This window comes from Mycteria americana, chromosome 17 (assembly GCF_035582795.1).
Source record: "Mycteria americana isolate JAX WOST 10 ecotype Jacksonville Zoo and Gardens chromosome 17, USCA_MyAme_1.0, whole genome shotgun sequence".
Classification (NCBI taxonomy): Eukaryota; Metazoa; Chordata; class Aves; order Ciconiiformes; family Ciconiidae; genus Mycteria; species Mycteria americana.
Window position 1 is genome coordinate 2,081,145 of NC_134381.1, and position 16,442 is coordinate 2,097,586.

General features: G+C 66.7%; 1 protein-coding gene across 3 annotated transcripts; it reads right to left on the reverse strand.

The window, feature by feature from the left end:
- Positions 1-8,990: 8,990 nt before the first annotated feature.
- RNF208 (ring finger protein 208) lies at positions 8,991-14,364 on the reverse strand. Of its 3 annotated transcripts, XM_075519716.1 has the most exons (3): positions 13,594-14,364; positions 11,912-11,990; positions 8,991-11,628 (listed from the first exon to the last, which is right to left on the reverse strand). In XM_075519716.1, exon 3 carries the CDS (start codon positions 11,280-11,282, stop codon positions 10,485-10,487), a length of 798 nt encoding a protein of 265 aa, XP_075375831.1. In that variant the 5' UTR covers positions 11,283-11,628; positions 11,912-11,990; positions 13,594-14,364; the 3' UTR covers positions 8,991-10,484. The 3 variants fall into 3 exon arrangements, with proteins under 3 accessions (XP_075375831.1, XP_075375829.1, XP_075375830.1); XM_075519714.1 differs by having other exon boundaries at positions 8,991-11,990; XM_075519715.1 differs by lacking the exon at positions 13,594-14,364 and adding an exon at positions 12,990-13,071 and having other exon boundaries at positions 8,991-11,990.
- Positions 14,365-16,442: the final 2,078 nt, after the last annotated feature.

The window sequence follows — 16,442 nt, forward strand, 5'->3', positions numbered from 1 at the left end:
TCTGCCTCTGGCATCATCCTTGGGCTGAGATTATCCCAGCCAGGACAGGGGCCTGGCGAAGGGGGTGGATTTACCCAACCAGCCCTTCCCTGATGGCAGCAGGGCCACGGGGGGCAGGCGGAACCCGTCTCCTGGGGGTGTGGGTTTGGCGTGGGTAAAGCCTGGCTCCCCGTTCCCACACCCTGCTGGAGCGGAGGTGAGAAGTCTCTGTGGTGGGATGCTGCTGGCTGGCTCCTGCGTGGGACCGAGCTGCTGTCCCGTGTGCTCCAGCCCCTGGGGTCTCCGTGTTGGGTGAGCAGCACCCGCGGGCATTGCTAGAGCTATGGCGTTGGCAGCGGCCGTTGTTTGTGGTAGGACCTAGAGGAAGTGAGCTGTTGCATGGGAGTCTCTCCACCCTGGCATTAGTCAGCAGCAGCAGCACTTGCTGCAGGAGGCTGCCTTGACAGACCTGTTCCCCCTGTCTCCAGTGGCTGAGGCCAGCAGGGATGGGCACAGGAGGAAGCTCCAATCCCTCTGTCTCTGCTGCCGGCTCATCTTCCTCAGCCTGCTTGATGCCGAGGTCTGAGCTCCCTGAGTGTCAGTTCCCATTGAGTTGTCCCATTCCCCAAGTGCCTGCTCTGCTGGACCCGTCCTCCACCCCATCCTGGGAGCCGCTTCCAGCTGGGGCTGGGAGAGCCGGCAGCCTCCAGCCCTTTCCCGGGCAGCCTCGGGGCCGTGCGCCCTCCTGGCCCAGTGGGACCAGTGCCAGCACCTTCCTACCCCAGTTCAGCGAACTCGGTGCCATTGTGTAAATAGCAATTAGGGCCCAGGGCATGAATCAGTCGGGGACAGTCCCTGGGAGCAGGCTGGGACAGGAAGGGACAGTGGTGCCACACCACACCTGTGACCCAGCCACCCTCCCTCACGCCGAGTCATGAGGTCCTGCACGGGCGAGTGGTGCCCCGGGGCATTGCTTGAGCTACGGCGCTGCAGTGAGTGGAAGCGGGGTGTTTTTCGGGTCCCCCCACCCCGCTGCTTTGCCAGCGCTGCCTTGCTGCGAGGAGCTGTTGCACTTGCAGACGCAGGCTGGGCTGGGTGTCCCCGTGCCCGGGGGACAGCTGGGGGGCCAGCACAGGGCTGCTGCATGGCAGTCATCACGCTGGTGACACCCTCCCCGTGCATGGGGCACTATCCAGGCTGCGCTCTTCCTTCCAAGCCCTGCAAGCTGCTTGTGGGGCACAGCAAGGTGAGGTGGCCCAGCGCAGGGACTGACCCGGGGGACAGGGATGAGCTGGGGGGCTGCACTGGGGCAGCACAGGGCCCATGCTGGTGTGCTGTGCTGGGGTGTGAACTGGGGGGCTGCACTGGGACAGCACAGGGCCCATGCTGCCAGGCCCCACGGGCAGCGGTGTGGGGAGCGCTGGCCACAGAGGTGGCTCCATTTTTGCTGGGCGAGGGGAAGAGGCGGCCGTGGGCCCAGCTCCTCCCCGGCTCCCGCAGGAGCTGATTGGCGCGGGCATGGCTGCCTGCCCCGGGCTGCCTGCATTTGAGCCGCTTCCAGAAGCTGACAAACCAGACTGGTTAGAGCCAGGCTCGGCCCCAGCCCTGCCTGGCCCACTTGCAGGCAGCAGCTGCCTGCACGGGTGCCTGCCACGCCTGCACCCCTTGCCGGCGCAGCGGGCAGCGCCCAGCTCGTTGCCCTCTCCTCCGGACCGTGGCGGGTCAGTACTGCGTCGGCGCTGAGGAGGAGGAAGAGGAGGAGGAGGAAGAGGAGGAACTGGCTGCTGGATGCTCACAGCGATGCCCCTCTTGGGGTGGCCTATCGGTGAGAGTGATGGGGATGCACCCCGCTTTGGGGGCTCCTGACCCATTGGCCTGGGAGGGGGCCCCAAACCGTGCCAGAGGGATGACAGGACTCTGTGTGGACGCCGCTGCCTTTAAACCCTTCCAGCAGCCGTGCTGAAGGCCACCTCCTGCCCTGGAGCAGCACCCACGTCCCGCACTCAGTCCCGAGGGGACTCAGGGGGCAGTGGGTGAGGGGGGCGGCCGTGGAGCAGCCGCCCCCATGGAGCCGGCGGCAGGCGAGGAGGCAGAGCCTGGCCCCCAGCTGGTGCAGGCAGCCGGTGGGGAGGGCTGTGCCGGGCAGCCGGGTGAGAGCGAGACCGCAGGGTCAGGGGGCCCCGGGGAGCCGCCCCGGCTCTGCGAAGAGGCGCCCGCCGCTGCCTGGGGACGCTGGAACCCGCCGCTGGTGGAGGACGCAACCGAGCCGCTCCTGCCCGGGCATGACGAGCCGCCTGCCCGCGGTGCCTCCCTGCCTGCGGGGCAGGACCCTCCCGCTGCCGCCGCCACCAGCCCCATCCTGCCCCGCGGGGAGAGCCCAGCGCCACGGCGGGGGTCACCCAGCCTGGAAAGTGCCTCCAGCTCCATCTTGAGCCTCTCCGGTGAGGAAGAGGAGACGTCGAGCAGTGAGGCGGCGGCAGAACCGTGCCACATGCCGGCAGGCAGCGAGGACGAGTGCCCCATCTGCACGGAGCCCTACGACGACCAGCGGCACAAACCGGCCCTGCTCAACTGCAACCACGGGCTGTGCCGCGCCTGCCTGCACGCCATCATGGACACGGCCACGGGCGCCGAGTTCGGCCGCGTGCGCTGCCCCATCTGCCGCCAGAAGACGCCCATGCTGGAGTGGGAGATCTGTAAGCTGCAAGAGGAGCTGCTCTTGCTGCATGCCCAGCCCGACTCCCCCGGCGCCCTGGCCACCCCCCGGCCCCCTGCCCTGCCGCCCCGCCGCCCGGGCCTCGCCGGCGCCCTCGAGCATCGCTTCCAGGTGCGCTTCCACACCAGCCGCATGTTCGGGTGCCTGCCCTGCGTCCGCTACCCGCCCTGCCTCATCCGTGGGCTGGGGCGGCTGGAGCGCCGCTGCCGCTGCTGCTACCTCCTGGTGCTGGCGCTGCTGCTGGCGGCTGAGATGCTCAGCCTGCTCCTGATCTTCCTCCCCATCGTCCTGATGGTGCTGCTCTTCCTCATCCTCGATAAATAGCGCCTGGTTTGTGCCTCCAGCCTGGGCCATGCATGCATGGGGAGAGGAGCCCTGCTCCCGCTTTGCCCCCGGGGCTGGTGCTGGGTGGTGATGCCAGCCTGGGAGCAAGCCTGTGAACCCAGGCGCCCGGGATGCCCTGGCGCTGCCGGTGAGCCCAGAGCAGGTGAGGCAGCGGAGGAGCTGGACCAGGCAGCTGAGGCAGGCGACCCCGGAGCTGGGCATCGCCTGGATCCTACCAGGCGACACATCGCTGCAGCAGCGAAGGGGCGGATGGAGCAGGCGCCCTTCCTGCAGCAGGGGCACATCCCTGGCACAGGGCCAGGAACCGGAGGGGCTCTGCGGGCAGAGCAGGGCTGTGCCGTGGGCTGCGCTGCCTGCGCCTGGGACAGACGGGCTGGGGTTCCCCAGCATGGACTGGAAATACAACTTGCATTTGTACCGTGGCCGTGTCCAGCTGAGTTCAGTGCTTGGTCTGGGCTGAGCATGTCCCCTCGGGGCCCGGTGGTGACACAAGGAGGGGACGGGGACAGCCAATGGTCCCCAGCCACCCTGGGAGAGGGTGCCTGCCCCCACCGTGGCACCTCCTGGCCCTGGCTGAGTGGTGCCAGCCCGTGCTTGTGCCTTGCCCTGCGTGGAGATAAGAGAGCAAACATGGCTCTGTCCCCGTGGCCTGGCGCTGGCAGCACCGAGCAGGACCGGCCGGCCGGGCCCCGAGTGTCCGAGGACAGGCAGGTTCAGCCCCAGCTGGGCACTGCAGGCAGAAGAGCCCACGGTGAGCACGGCACCGGGGCTGTGCCCATGTGGGACCTGCCCATGACTGCAGCGGGCCGGAACATCTCAGCTCTGAGCAGGATGTAGGCTCTGCTCCTTACTTGGCAGCCAGACCTGCACGGGGGCTGCCTCCCAGCCAGACGTGATGCCCCGCTCCCCGGGATCCCCCTGGGGTGATTCCCTGGGCCATGGCATGGCTCCTCTGTACCCTTGCTCCCCACCACGCTGCAGGGCATGGGGCTGGCAGCCGCTTATCAGGGACACCCATACCCGAAGGGGACGGGGACCATTCCAGGCTTTCAGCCACCTTTGGGCTGGTGGTGGGTGGCAGGGAGATGTCAAACCCCCATGACCCCCCCAAGGTCCCATCGGAGGGGGGGTCAGTCTCCTGCAGTGTTGGCACCCATCTTAGCAGTCTGTGCTGCTCCTTACTTATCCCTGCCAGCCTCCTCTCGGAGCCCGGCCAAAGCTCTACAGAGCCCCTGTGCCAAATCGCCCCCCTGTGCTGTCATCCCTCTCCATCCCCACCCTGCCCGTCCCTGCCGAGGGGCTGGCTGACATCGTCGTGCCCTGTCCTCCTGCCCGGCCATGCTGCGGTTGTGCAACCAGCCATGTGTCCCGGCTTCGCCCTTCTCCCCCGGAAACATGCCACGGGCACCTCCCCAGGGCTGCGGCTGTGGGGGACCGCGGGGTACCACCACCCATCCACCCCTTCCCCTTCCTCCTGCAAAGGGAGCCAGGTCAGAGGGGAGGGAGCAAATGCTCCTCTGCCTGCACAGCCCCGCGGGAAACCCGTGCCCTTGTGCCCACGGAGGCAGAGATTTGGGCCGTGGGCTTTGCCGGGGCACTCAGGCTACTCTCAGCATCGGTGCTGCCGTGCTTTGCTCCGGCAAAGTGCCAAGGCACAGCAGGCAGCAGCAGGAGCAGGGCATCCTGAAACGGGTCAGGCCAGGAGGCAGAGGCAGGCGAGTTCCCCCCAGCCCCCCTTGCACCGAGGAATATTTATTTATACCAAGTGGAGCAGCTCCATCAGGAGAAGCACAAGCTCAGCCCAGCCAGGGGCATTTTCAGCTAGATGGGGCCTGCGGGGAGGGAGGGGGCCCAAACACCCGGGGGGCTCTGCCACCGCGTGGGAGGCCTGACACGTGTCCCTGCTCTACATTACAGGGGAGGAACAATGGGCGTTTGGGCAAACCAGGCCAGAGCTGTCCCCATGGGGACACAACAGAGCACCATGCACCCTCCAGCGCGTCCACGCTCCCCCCGCTGGGCTGCTGGCACCTCTGGGTGCTGAAAGCTGGAGAAGGGCACCTAAATTCCCCAGGGATGGGGTGACCCCATGGGCGAGGCAGAGCCCGGCGGTGCTGCCCGTGGTCCTTGGCGTGCAGACAGGGCTGGCCCGCGGGAGCCTGGCTGCAACGTCTGCTCGCAAGGACTCGGTTATATTTAGCGTGCCAAGATAGCAGCGAGCAGCACGGCTTGTGTGCCGCAGCACGACGAGCTGGGGCCGGGGGTGGCATGCCGAGAGCCATGGGAGGCTGCAGCAGGGCTCTGGCTGTGGGGCACCATCCACCGGCACAGCCCCCCCAAAGCCCCGCACACAGCCCCACCGTGCACCCTCTGATCCCTTGCAGTCCCCTTGCACCCCTGCTAAGCACCACGCCCCCAGCCCCAGCAGCCATATGCGCCGTTTCCCCGAGCACACCCCACTGCAGCCCCCAGCAACCTCCTACAGCCCCCGCAGCCCCTCCATGCACCCCACTCTCACCACGCACACCCCCGTGCAACCCTCATCCACCTTCTCGCCAGCCCCCAGCTCTCCTTTGCTGCCTCCCATTGCGTCATTGCAGTCCCCCCAACCCCTCTCCCCCCCACTATGGCCTCTAGCACAGCCCCCCAAATCCACCCCATCTCCCCCCACCCCATCCCCCTTGCAGCCCTCTCTGTCCCCCCCCACATGCCCCTGATACCCCATTGCACCCCAAATGCTTCATTGCATCTCCCAGCTGGTGGCACCGGGACTGTGATGTGGTGTCCTCAGACTGGTGACGTGGCTGTCCCCATCCCCATGAGGACCTGTCCACTCGGGGCTCTGCGGGGCCGTATCTCTCTCCTGGCATCTCCTGCATGTCCCCCCTCCCAGGTCCCCAGCCACGCCCAGGTGGCAGAGAGGAGAGAGGACATCAGCAGCACAGCCAGCCTCAGGCATGCGCTGAGTGCGCCCGGTCTCACCCGCCCGGGCAGGCAGGGTTTGGGGTGTCAGGGGATCAGGGTGTCTGCGGCCCCATCCAGCTCTGGTCGGAGGCACCCCCCCCCTTTGCACCATAACCAGCAGCAGCATCTCCCCTTCCCTGCTCAGCCCCCACGCTGGGGACACGCCAGCGCTGTCCCCACCCTGCACCCCTGAGGACAGCGGCCAGGGGGACGGCACGAAAGCGGTGAGGCACCGGGAGCAACTCCTGTGCCAGAATGCGGCCTTGAACGTGGAGCCAGGGAGAGAGCAGGAGCGGGTGCCTATGCTTGCGGGCAGCCCTCGTCTGGATTTAACCCTGAGAAAGCTCCCAAGTGCAGCAGTCCCTCCCATCCATGGGGCCAGCGCTGCCCTGGGGACCTGTCACAGCCTCCTGGGCTCCGTGCCACAGCCTGTTATCTTCTCATTGCAGGGTTGCAACTCATTGTGAAAGCTGGGTGCTGGCAGAAGCCGTTGCAAGCAGCTTCCCTCCACTGAAACGGCTGCTTCGGGTGCGTGACCGCTCTGGGTCGAGGTTTCGAGGCTGCCTGTCCCCAAGGAGGGCGCAGCCCCGATGCCCGGCCACCTCCTTCCCAGCCTAGCATGGTGCTACCACATAGCCCAGCACAGCCTTTGGCCCCTGCTCTGGGGCTGGATCCTGCCCCCTCCCTGTGCCAATGGGGAACTGGTCCTGTTGTGCAAGCTTCCGGCAGGGTGGCAGGGCAGGATGGGGACCGGTGGGGCCACACGCACGGGGACCGGCCTCGGTGCTGCCCGGGGCTGCCCACCCATCGCTAGCAGAAGCGCAGAGCTGCCCCCGGCCTGGCACGGCCCCCGGCTGGGCTGCGGGAGCCGGTTTTGGGGAGAACGGCTGGGAAACATCATCCCCTGAACCCGTGCCAAAGGCTGACCCCAAACCAGCAGAGACCTGCCTGTTCCTGGCCCTTCCCACATCTAAAACAAGGGCGTTTGGGGAAAGGTCATCCCCAGGAGCCATTTAACCCCCCCAGTCCCTTCTCCCATCACGGGCCAACCTGGACACTGGGAGAGCCCAGAGCTTCATCCCAGCCGGGGACAGACATTACATCAACCAGGAGATTTTACAACCAGCTCATCTGGGAACATCTGCGAGCATCTTTGCTTACACGTGGCCAAACCTGCTCCCATGGTGATGTCCTGGCCATGTTTAAGCAGCCGGTGGGACTTGGAGAGCTTTGAAAACCCAGCTTGGAGGCATGAAGCTCAGCCAACAGCAGCCTTGGGAGCCTTTCGGGGCTTGGGAGTGACTTTGAAAGACTTTTAATTCACCTGCAGCCGAGGCGCGAGGGCTGGCACCGCCCCGCCATCCCCATCCCCCCGCAGCACACCCAGGCCCCTCTTCCAGTGAGCACTTGTTCAAGGTTAATAGGGCTGGAGAAATGGGCTGTTGCCTGGCACTTACTCCTGAAAGGCCCCATTTCTTCCTTAATTGCAACTCAAAATCAAATTAGCAGTTTTAAATTTACTCCGTGCCCAAGAGGTACCACAAGGGGGGGGAGGACATGCTGTACCCTTCATCCTCATGTAATAAAAAGGGCAAATTCCTGCTTCGAGGGCAAAATTGCTGCCACCTCTGCCCTGGCTGGCCCATTGCTTCGGTGTCTTTGGGACCCCGCAGACGGAGATGCTCATCCTGGATTCAGGATGAGCCTTTGGGGTGATGGAGATGCTCATCCTGGGCTGCCCCAGTTTCCCCAAGCAGCCACATCATCGAGATCACTGCGGGGGGATACTGTGACCACTGGGAGCCCCTGGCACTGCTGCCAGGGCTGCACATGCCCCCCACACCCACAAAGGATGGTGGGGATGCGGGTGCAGGGCCGGGGAGCCAGGTCATGGCCACAGCGTGCTCGGGGCCAGGGGTGGCACCGGCTGCATTATTGATGCTGTAATTCAGCACCCATGGACTGGGATGTGGTTTCATTTTCCAGGCATACAAAACCCTCGGGGGGGGGGACTGGCAGCCAAGCACAAGGGGTGGGAGCTGCCCGCACACCCTGCACCCCCGGGGGTGGGAGCTGCCCCAGGGCTCGGCTGCGAGCCAGGGACGTGCCGGTGCTTTGGAAGCAGCTGCTGCACAGTGGCCCATAGCAGAGGGCAGAGAGAGCCGCTGCTCCCAGAGAAAGGAACTTCAGGGGCCAGCACTGGGCCAGTGGGGCTGTGCCTGCACAGAAAGCCGCAGCGTGTGCACGCACACGCGCCCTCCACTGCACACATGCGTGCACATGTGTGTGCACCCGCCAGCCTGCGTGCACAGCTCACACCCTGGGGAACCGCGCTGCCCCAGGAGCATCCTCTTGGCTGCTTCTGCTGCAAATTTCTGCCTCTCCCGGCTGGAGAGTTGCCATCACGGTGACCCTGGGGTCCATCCGGTGCAGGCAGTGGGTGCTCCCCACCAGTGCCATTTGCCGGTGCTGCCAAGTGCGCACTGGGCCCCGGGGCAGTCCCTGCATGCAGCTGGGGATGGTGCAGAGAGGCCACGAGCATGGCAGGGCCCGTGGGTGCATCTGCCTCACCGGAGAGGGGTGGGGAGGACCCCAGCACTGCCCGTGTCCCTGCCCAGCTCCCTCCACCTGGGCCAGGCTGGCCGTTCCTCTCCCCGGTATACCACATCACTCGGGGAGGAACGGGACATCCAGCGGGTATTTAAGAGCCCTTGGGGTGGCTGGGGACCGCTTGCCAAGGTGGGGAGGGTACCCCACGGTGCCTACCCACGTGCGGTGGGACCAGAGACTGGTCAGGGAGGGGACACAACCGCATCAGAGCTGAGAGCCAGGTCAGAGGAGGTGTCGGCCAGGAGGAAGCCCTTCCTCTGGTATCTCCCAGAGGACCACGGACCGAGCGGGGCCAGGGCGCAGCGTCCCGGCTGGTGTGCAGCCCCAACCCTGCCCGCAGCGACGTGCCCCCCGAGACACTGGCTCGCCGTTCATTCCAATATAATCTTTATTGGGGAGACTGATGGGAGTTAGAACAAGGCTGGGTATAAAACATGATAATCGTCACAACCAGCAGCGGGAGGCATTGGCAGAGCAACACAGAAACGGTATCGGCCCGCGTTTTCTGCCGGCAGCAGAGTGGTACCCGGGGCTGCGCTGGCTGGTGGCATCACCTGCTCCCTTGGGGCGGGCGGGGGGGACGGTTCGGCCCCTCCCCTGGATGGACGCTGGGCTTCGGCCAGCGCCGGGGGCTGCTCTTTCCTCCAGGGTGCGGGGCTCTGCGGGGCCCCTCTGGCTCGCCCAGGCCCGGTGCCCTGGGACCGGGTGACGTGTGCCCCTGGCGCTGCGGCCGTGCCGGGGTCGTGGTGCTCAGCCCCGTGGGAGCACCCGCAAATTATGGCTTTTTCTTGATTTTTTTTTAGGTTTTTTTTTTTGCTTTTTTGGCAGCAAACTTACCCCTCCAGGTGCCCTGGCGAAAGCAAGACCGTGCACAGGGGGCTGCTGCCCTGCCAGCCCCTCCGCACAGGGGTCAGAGTAGAGGTGCTGCTCCGGGGAAGGGACCGTGTGCAGGAGCCAGACCTCTGCCCCCCTGCCCAGCCAAATCCCCTCACTGGAGCCGGCAATTTGGGGTACCGGACCCCGTGCCACCCCTCTGAGCCATCCCATGGGCACCGGTGCGGGGCCCCGCGTGGAGTTGCAGAGAATGGGCACAGCTCAATGCCTTTGTGAACGTGTAGTGGCCTGGGACGGGGCAGCTGGGGATGGATGGGGAAAAAACAAGAATCCTCCAAAACGAGGATAAAGTGGAGCTTTCCTCAAGGGCCTGCGGAGGAAATGGACCGTGTGTCTGCTCGCAACCGAGGGGCCGGTGCGGCGGCTTGGCGTGGCTACAACAACTCGGGCGCATGGCAGCTTGGCCGCTGAGATGAAAGCTTTGGCAAATAACTTACAGAGAAGGAGGGTGGGGGGCAGCCGGGGACCTGTCCTCGCCTCCTGTGCCAGGAGGGCGACCCAGCGCGGCACTGTGCACCTCCAGGGCTCCTCGTGCCGCCGCCAGCGGCCATGGGGTGATGGGGAGGGTGTTGCTCTGGCCGGGACCCAGCATCCACTCTCAGGAGCCGCGGGGAGAGAGGAGGGAGAAGGCGCCTGGGGAAGGAGCGCGGCAGGATGCACAGCGGGGGCACCCGCCGCAGGATGGGGGGAGCCGGAACCCCTGGATGTGCTGGTGGACATGCTCCCCATCCCAGCGTCCCTCTCCCTGGGCACCACTGGGACGTAGTGGGCTGCCGCCAGGTCCCAGCGTCCCCATTGCCCTCCGCCGGCACCGGTGAGGACGTGGGTCCCACGTCCTTGGCTGGAGCAAGGATCGGAGCATCCCCGGACTGTGCCACGGGCAAAGAAGGGACTGGGGACCGGCCGCGCTGCTGCGTCGTCCTCTCCCACCTGCCGGCTGCCCCGCTGCCGGGAGGTGCGGGCAGGGACGCGGGGCTCACATGATGGTGCAGGAAGACAGCGGGTTTCGGATGTGGCAGGTGCAGGCAGCCCCACAGTACTGGCGAAAGGTCTGGTAGCAGCTGCGGTCGGTGTCGCTGCTCCACTGGACGGGGTTGGCAGCCAGGGCCTCGGCCGGCAGTCTGTTGAGGATACTGGTGTTGACGGCCAGCGCTGCCAGCCCGTAGTCGGTGAAGAGGACAGTCTCCCGTTTGCAGGTGGGGCAGGAGATGAACTTGTACTTGGGGCAGGACTCGTAGAGGATCTGCAGGCACTCCTCGCACACCGAGTGCAGGCAGGAGAGGATGCGGGGCCGCTTGTTGGTGAAGTTGTACATGTGGCCGCAGGTGGGGCACTCGAGGGGCTCGCAGGGCGTCGAGGGGTGCAGCACGTACTGGTTGACGATCACCTCGTCTGACGGCGGCTGTCGGTGGTAGCAGACCTCCGAGCTGCCCTTCCGCTGGCTCTGGTACCCGCGCTCTCGCCGCGGCAGGGGGGGAGTCCGGGGCAGCGGCAGGGGGCCGGGGGTGGCATCCAAGGCGGGGATGTCGCCGCACGCCTGGTTGACGATGATCTCGGACTCGGAGGGCCACGCGCGCTTGGCCACGAGGGGTGGCTCGCGGCGTGGGGCCGGCGCGTAGCGCGGTTGTGAGGCCTGCAGCTCTGAAAACTTCTCCGGGTGGATGATTTTCATCGCCTCCATTTTAAGGATGACCTGTTGCCCTTTCAGACACGACATGAGTATCGTTTTCACATTACTGTCCACTGCTCTGGGGTCTCCGAGGGACGCCTGCATGAGGCTAAAACATGCCGGCAGCCTGCTGAGCTTTCAACCTCGGTCTGGCCGCGGAGCAGGAGCACGGGGAGCAGCTGCTGGTGCGGGAGAGCATCCTGGGGAGACGGGGCAGCGCCAGCGAGCCCCGCGCCCCTCTTCTCCGGCCAGCCCCGAGGGTGCTGGGCGCGAGGCTGGGGTGGGCAGGGGAAGGCAGGGCTCACAGCAGCATCCTGCCTTGGAGGATGCTCTCGGGCGGGTGATCAAAGCATCGGCTCCCCGCAGCGCCTTGCTGGGACGTTAACGTGACATTGGCCGTCACTCGGCAGCCCCTCCTTCGCCTTCGCTGGCACTTCCCGCACCGGATCAGCTGCAGTCAAGAATGGTAAATTGGGGATTGTGGCACAGGGCGCTGCCTGGGGCAAGTGAGTCCAGGGGGGATCTCACAGGAACCGGGGGCAGCCCCTGCCTCGCCCCAGCCCCCACCTCTGCCCGGCCTTTATTCCTGTTTACGCGCCGTGGGATCCTCGTGGCGCTGAAGAATGTGTTTGCAAATTCCTTTGCTCTGACTTCCCGGCTCTCCTACTTGCCTTCACTGGCAGCTCCCGCAGAGCAGGGGCTCAGGGAGAATCCCGCGCCGGAGGGCAGCTCACCTTGGCTGGTGCCGGGGCTGCCACACGCCTTGTCCCCTCCGTCCGTGGCACCTCTGTCCCCAGCTCAGCTTTGTGCTCGCTGGAAATGAAAAGCGAGAGGGGGTTGGATCCAAGGCTCTTCAGGGATCTACCGGCTGCCAGCGCTCCCTCGGGATGCGTGCCCGCCTGCATCCTGGCAATTTGGCAATTGAGCCTTGCAGGTCCTGTCCATCCGCCCTCGTGTTTGGGCCGGCGGAAGTGGGAGCAGGTATTTCCCCCAAGGCATCTCCTTGGCGGCCCTGAGCGTGGGGTCCTGGGTCCCCCCTCTGCCCTGGGGGCCGGGAGGGCAGGTCCCCCTGCGCCCCGCTGGGATGCAGGGCCCCTCCCGGGGGGGCTCCCCCACCGACCTGCCTCTGCTCAGGGTTTTCTCTCACGTTTAGCCCCTCCTCTGCTCGGTGGATCTATTTTTACCTCCATCGCTTGCTCCTGATCTGTCCCTGCTATTATCCCTCCCTCCAGCTTCCTCTCCCCCTTCCCAGCTCCCTGCCCTTGTCCCGGGGCTGCTGGAGAAGACACGCCACGTTTGGGGGCAGGAGATGGGGGCAGGCAGCCAGCCAGTGGCCATTTTCTCCCTCAGCAGCCCCGGCGACAGCCTGTCTCTCCTCCGAGAAGGGCGAAGGCGCTCTCCTCCATCACGCTGCAAATCCTGTTAAGAGGGATGCCTGCTCCTGCCGAGCCCTGCCAGGCCTGACGGAGGGGGCCCGAGGGGGCCATCTGGTTGCAGCAGCAGCCCTTGGGGATGGCGAGAGGCCGTGGGGAGTTCAGCCCTGGATGCCCGAGAGCCGTGGGGGGCTGGATCCCTGCCCGACCCCAGTGGGGATGTCCCCGGGGGCCATGCCCTGGCAGCACTGGGTTCCTGCAAGCATCCTGCGATGACTGCCCTGGGGAGGGAGGCCTCGCGTCCCGCATCCCCCACCGCGGGCCCACATCCTGCCCCCCACGTCCTGCACCCCGCACCCCACAAGCAGCGTATATCCCCCCCCGCGCACAGCGGCAGCCCCAGGGGCCCTCTGCCCGCAAGTCTTGCGCAGACACTCACCCGCAGCACGCCAACGGGCACGGCGATCCGTGCGGTCAGGCAGCCGCCGCACACAGCCACCGCGTTTCCGCGCTCGCGCCGTCACACCCCTTCATGCACCGCCCTGGCGCAGCACCCCGCCGTACCCCGCATCCCCATCACCCCTGGGGCGACACAGCCCTCCCCAGCATCCCCCCCCGACACACAGCATCCACCCCCGCTGACCTCCCGCCGCAACCCCCGGCCCCGCGCCCCCCGGCCCCGCGTCGCGCTGGCAGCCAGCGGTGCACACACACCCGCACGCACACCCGGACACACACCCGGGCACACACACACCCACACCCGGGCACACACACACCCGGGCACACACACACCCACACCCGGGCACACACACACCCGGGCACACACACACCCACACCCGGGCACACACACACCCGGGCACACACACACCCACACCCGGGCACACACACACCCGGGCACACACACCCCCGCACACACACACACCCGGGCACACACACACACACACACACACACAACCACACGTCCTCACGCCCGCGCCTGCGCGCCCGCAGGGTGATGCCCCGGGCAGCCCGGCCACAAGGACGCGGTCGCTGCCAGCCGTTACCTGCATCGGCCCGCCGCGCCTCGGACGGGGGGTCCCGGTGCGGCCGAGTCCCCAGTGTAGCCTCCAGACCCCCGCTCCGTCCCCGGCAGAGGTGTAGAGGCCCAGGCGGCTAAAGGTTATCTGAAAGGCGCTGGATGCAGGCGCTGCCCGTGCGAAGTGCCGGCTCCCCGAGGATGCCGGCCGCCGGCCGGGCCGTGGCTGCCGGCCCCGCTTCCCACGGCTCCGCCGCCTCCTCCGGCAGCTTCCCCGGCGGCGCGGGGAGGGTGACCGGGCACAAAGGCGGGGCCGGCGGCGCCGGGCTCCCGCCGGCTCCTCTGCCTCCGGATGCTCCGCGGGGACCGGCGGCCGGGGGCAGGCGGCAGGTAGCGCCGCCGCCGGGGAGGCACCTTCCGCCCGCCCCGCGGCTCCGCTCTCCCTCCCCCGGCTCCTCCGCCGCCTCCTGCGGCCGCGGAGCCCCCGCTCCGCGCGGGGCTGATGCAACACTCCCCGGCCGACGGCGCAGCCCGGGGGGCTGCGGCTCGGGCGGCCCCTCTCCCCCTCGGCAGGTGCGGCCGGGCGGGCGGGCTCCCTCCCGCCGTCCCGCGGGGCTCGGCGGCGCGGGCGCTGCCTGCGCGCTCCCGCTCCGCTGCCGCCCGGCGCCCGCAGTGCCGCCGCAGTGGTGCAGCCGGCTCACATTTCTCTCGCTCAGCAGCGCCGGGGCCCGCCGGCCGCAGCGCCCGGCGCCCGCACACCCCCGCCCCGCACGGCCGCCTCGCCCGCCGCCCCGCCGGGGCCCTGCCCCGCCGCCGCCCCGCCGCGGCCCCGCTCCCTGCCCGGCCCGGCCCGGCCCGGCCCGCCGCCGCCGCCGCCCCGCTCCCTTCTCCCACCCCCTGCCCCCGGCCGGGTCCCTGCGGGCTGTTTCGGAGGGGCCTGCAGTGACTCAGCATCCGCCGCTGGAAATGGCTCCCCGGCGCGGGCAGGGGAGCGGGCCGTGCTGCTCCGGGGGCAGCGGCTGCGGGGCCGGCATGGGGGAGCGTGTGGCAGCGGGGAGAGGGGCCCCCGCCAGCAGCCCCCGCGGCTTTCGGGGCTGGGGAAAGGCCGTAACACCAGTAATGCCCCCCACCACCACATTTCCTGCTGCCAAATCAGAGCCACGCACCCCGCCGTGTCCCAAGGGACCCCCGCCCCACCGCCAGGCCTGACCCCGACCCACAGCCACCCCTGCGGGAGCGGAGCAGAGGAGGTCCCCCCCGCTGAGGTCAAAACCCGACTGAGCATCCCAATCCCGGCTGAGCCCTAGGGAGCGGGGAGCAGGGCACGGGGTCTCACTCGTCCCTGGGGGATATGGTGGGCTCAGCATATGGCGCGCGGGGGGTCACACCGCCACTGGGTACCAGCAGTGCTGTCAGGTCCCTGGGGAGCACTGGGGAGCATCGTGCATTGCTGGGGTCTTGCTGTTTTGACCTCCTTCACTGGCACGGGCAGACACGAGCCCATGGGCCGGAGACACCCCGCATTGTGCCCTGGGGACACCCCGCATTGTGCCCTGGGAGGACGACTCCTGGTCTGTACTTCCCGGCTCCTGCCACGCGCTGGCAGATGTTAGAGGCTGGGCTGTCCTCTCCCCCCGCCATGGGTGCCTCCAGCATGGGGAGTCCACAGGCAGGCAGCCAAAATGGGCAGCCAGCCCCACGTGGAGCCCCCCAACTCCCCAGCCACGCTCCAACCCAGAGCTCACAGCCCCCCTCCCCAGCAACAGTGACCCAGGCACATGCACACCCAAATCCAAAACCACTCCATCCCTCCATCCTACCCTGGCTGGGGCAGGGTGCTGGTGGGGGCTCACCGGCCTCCTTTGGGTGCTGCTGGGGTTTCCCTTCTAATGTCACCTGCTGCCACCTTCGAGCTCTTTGTAGTCCTCAGTTGGCCCCAGGATTTTGCCTGGATTTTGATGCCCTCCCCCTGGAGGTTACCCTGCCCAGACCCGCTTGCTGGCCCTCCAGCCTTGCTGCAGCAAAGACCCGGCCGCCGCTCGCCCCTGTAACAAGGGGTCTGCGGGGGCCTGGGGCCGCGCTGTGACTGCACAGCCACATCGTGCTCGTGCCATCGCTGTCCCCTGGCCCCTCCACCAGTGGGACGGACACAGAAGCTGGAGCTCATGCATTTCCCTGAACAGCTCTGCATTCCCACTGTTGGGCCGGAGAAAAGCTCAGCTCCACCACTCGTTACGCATCCCATAGATGATCCGTCCACCCATGCTCCAGGCAATGATGCTAAAAATCTCACCCAGATGCCTGGCCTGGAGGAAATGACCAAACCTCCTCGGTCCAGAGGGATCCCCTGGCACCCCAAGGGCTCAGCCACGCTCCATCCTCGGGCCGGACCGACCCTAGGGGACCATGGTTCCCCCTGGGGACCATGCAGCTTCACCCACCAGCTGCCTCCGCCTGGAAATCCATGCTCCCCTGTTGACAATGTTAGCGGTTGTATTTTTAATCTTCTAGTTTCTCGTTGGATAAGGGATTTTGTAACGACTTTGCCTCTAGTCCCTCTAAGTGTAATTCTTTGATCTGCTCACCTGCTGAAATCAGTGTGAGGCTGCTGCTGTCTGGCACCCTAACAGTGCTAAACAGGGATTCCCTTAATCTTCCCCATCCTCCTCGTGTCAGTTTTTGCTTACTTTCCTGCTAACGCTTCTGGATGCAGATAGCAAGAACTGATATATTACGCTTGAACTCACAGAGCAAAGGAAATTGCAGGAAGTGAGTGAGCACGAGCCATTTTCTGTTATTAATGCATATGGCATCCCCATGCTGACCCAGCTACACGCTGTTATTATGCTGCTATTCCATCAGTTAAGCAACAGCTCT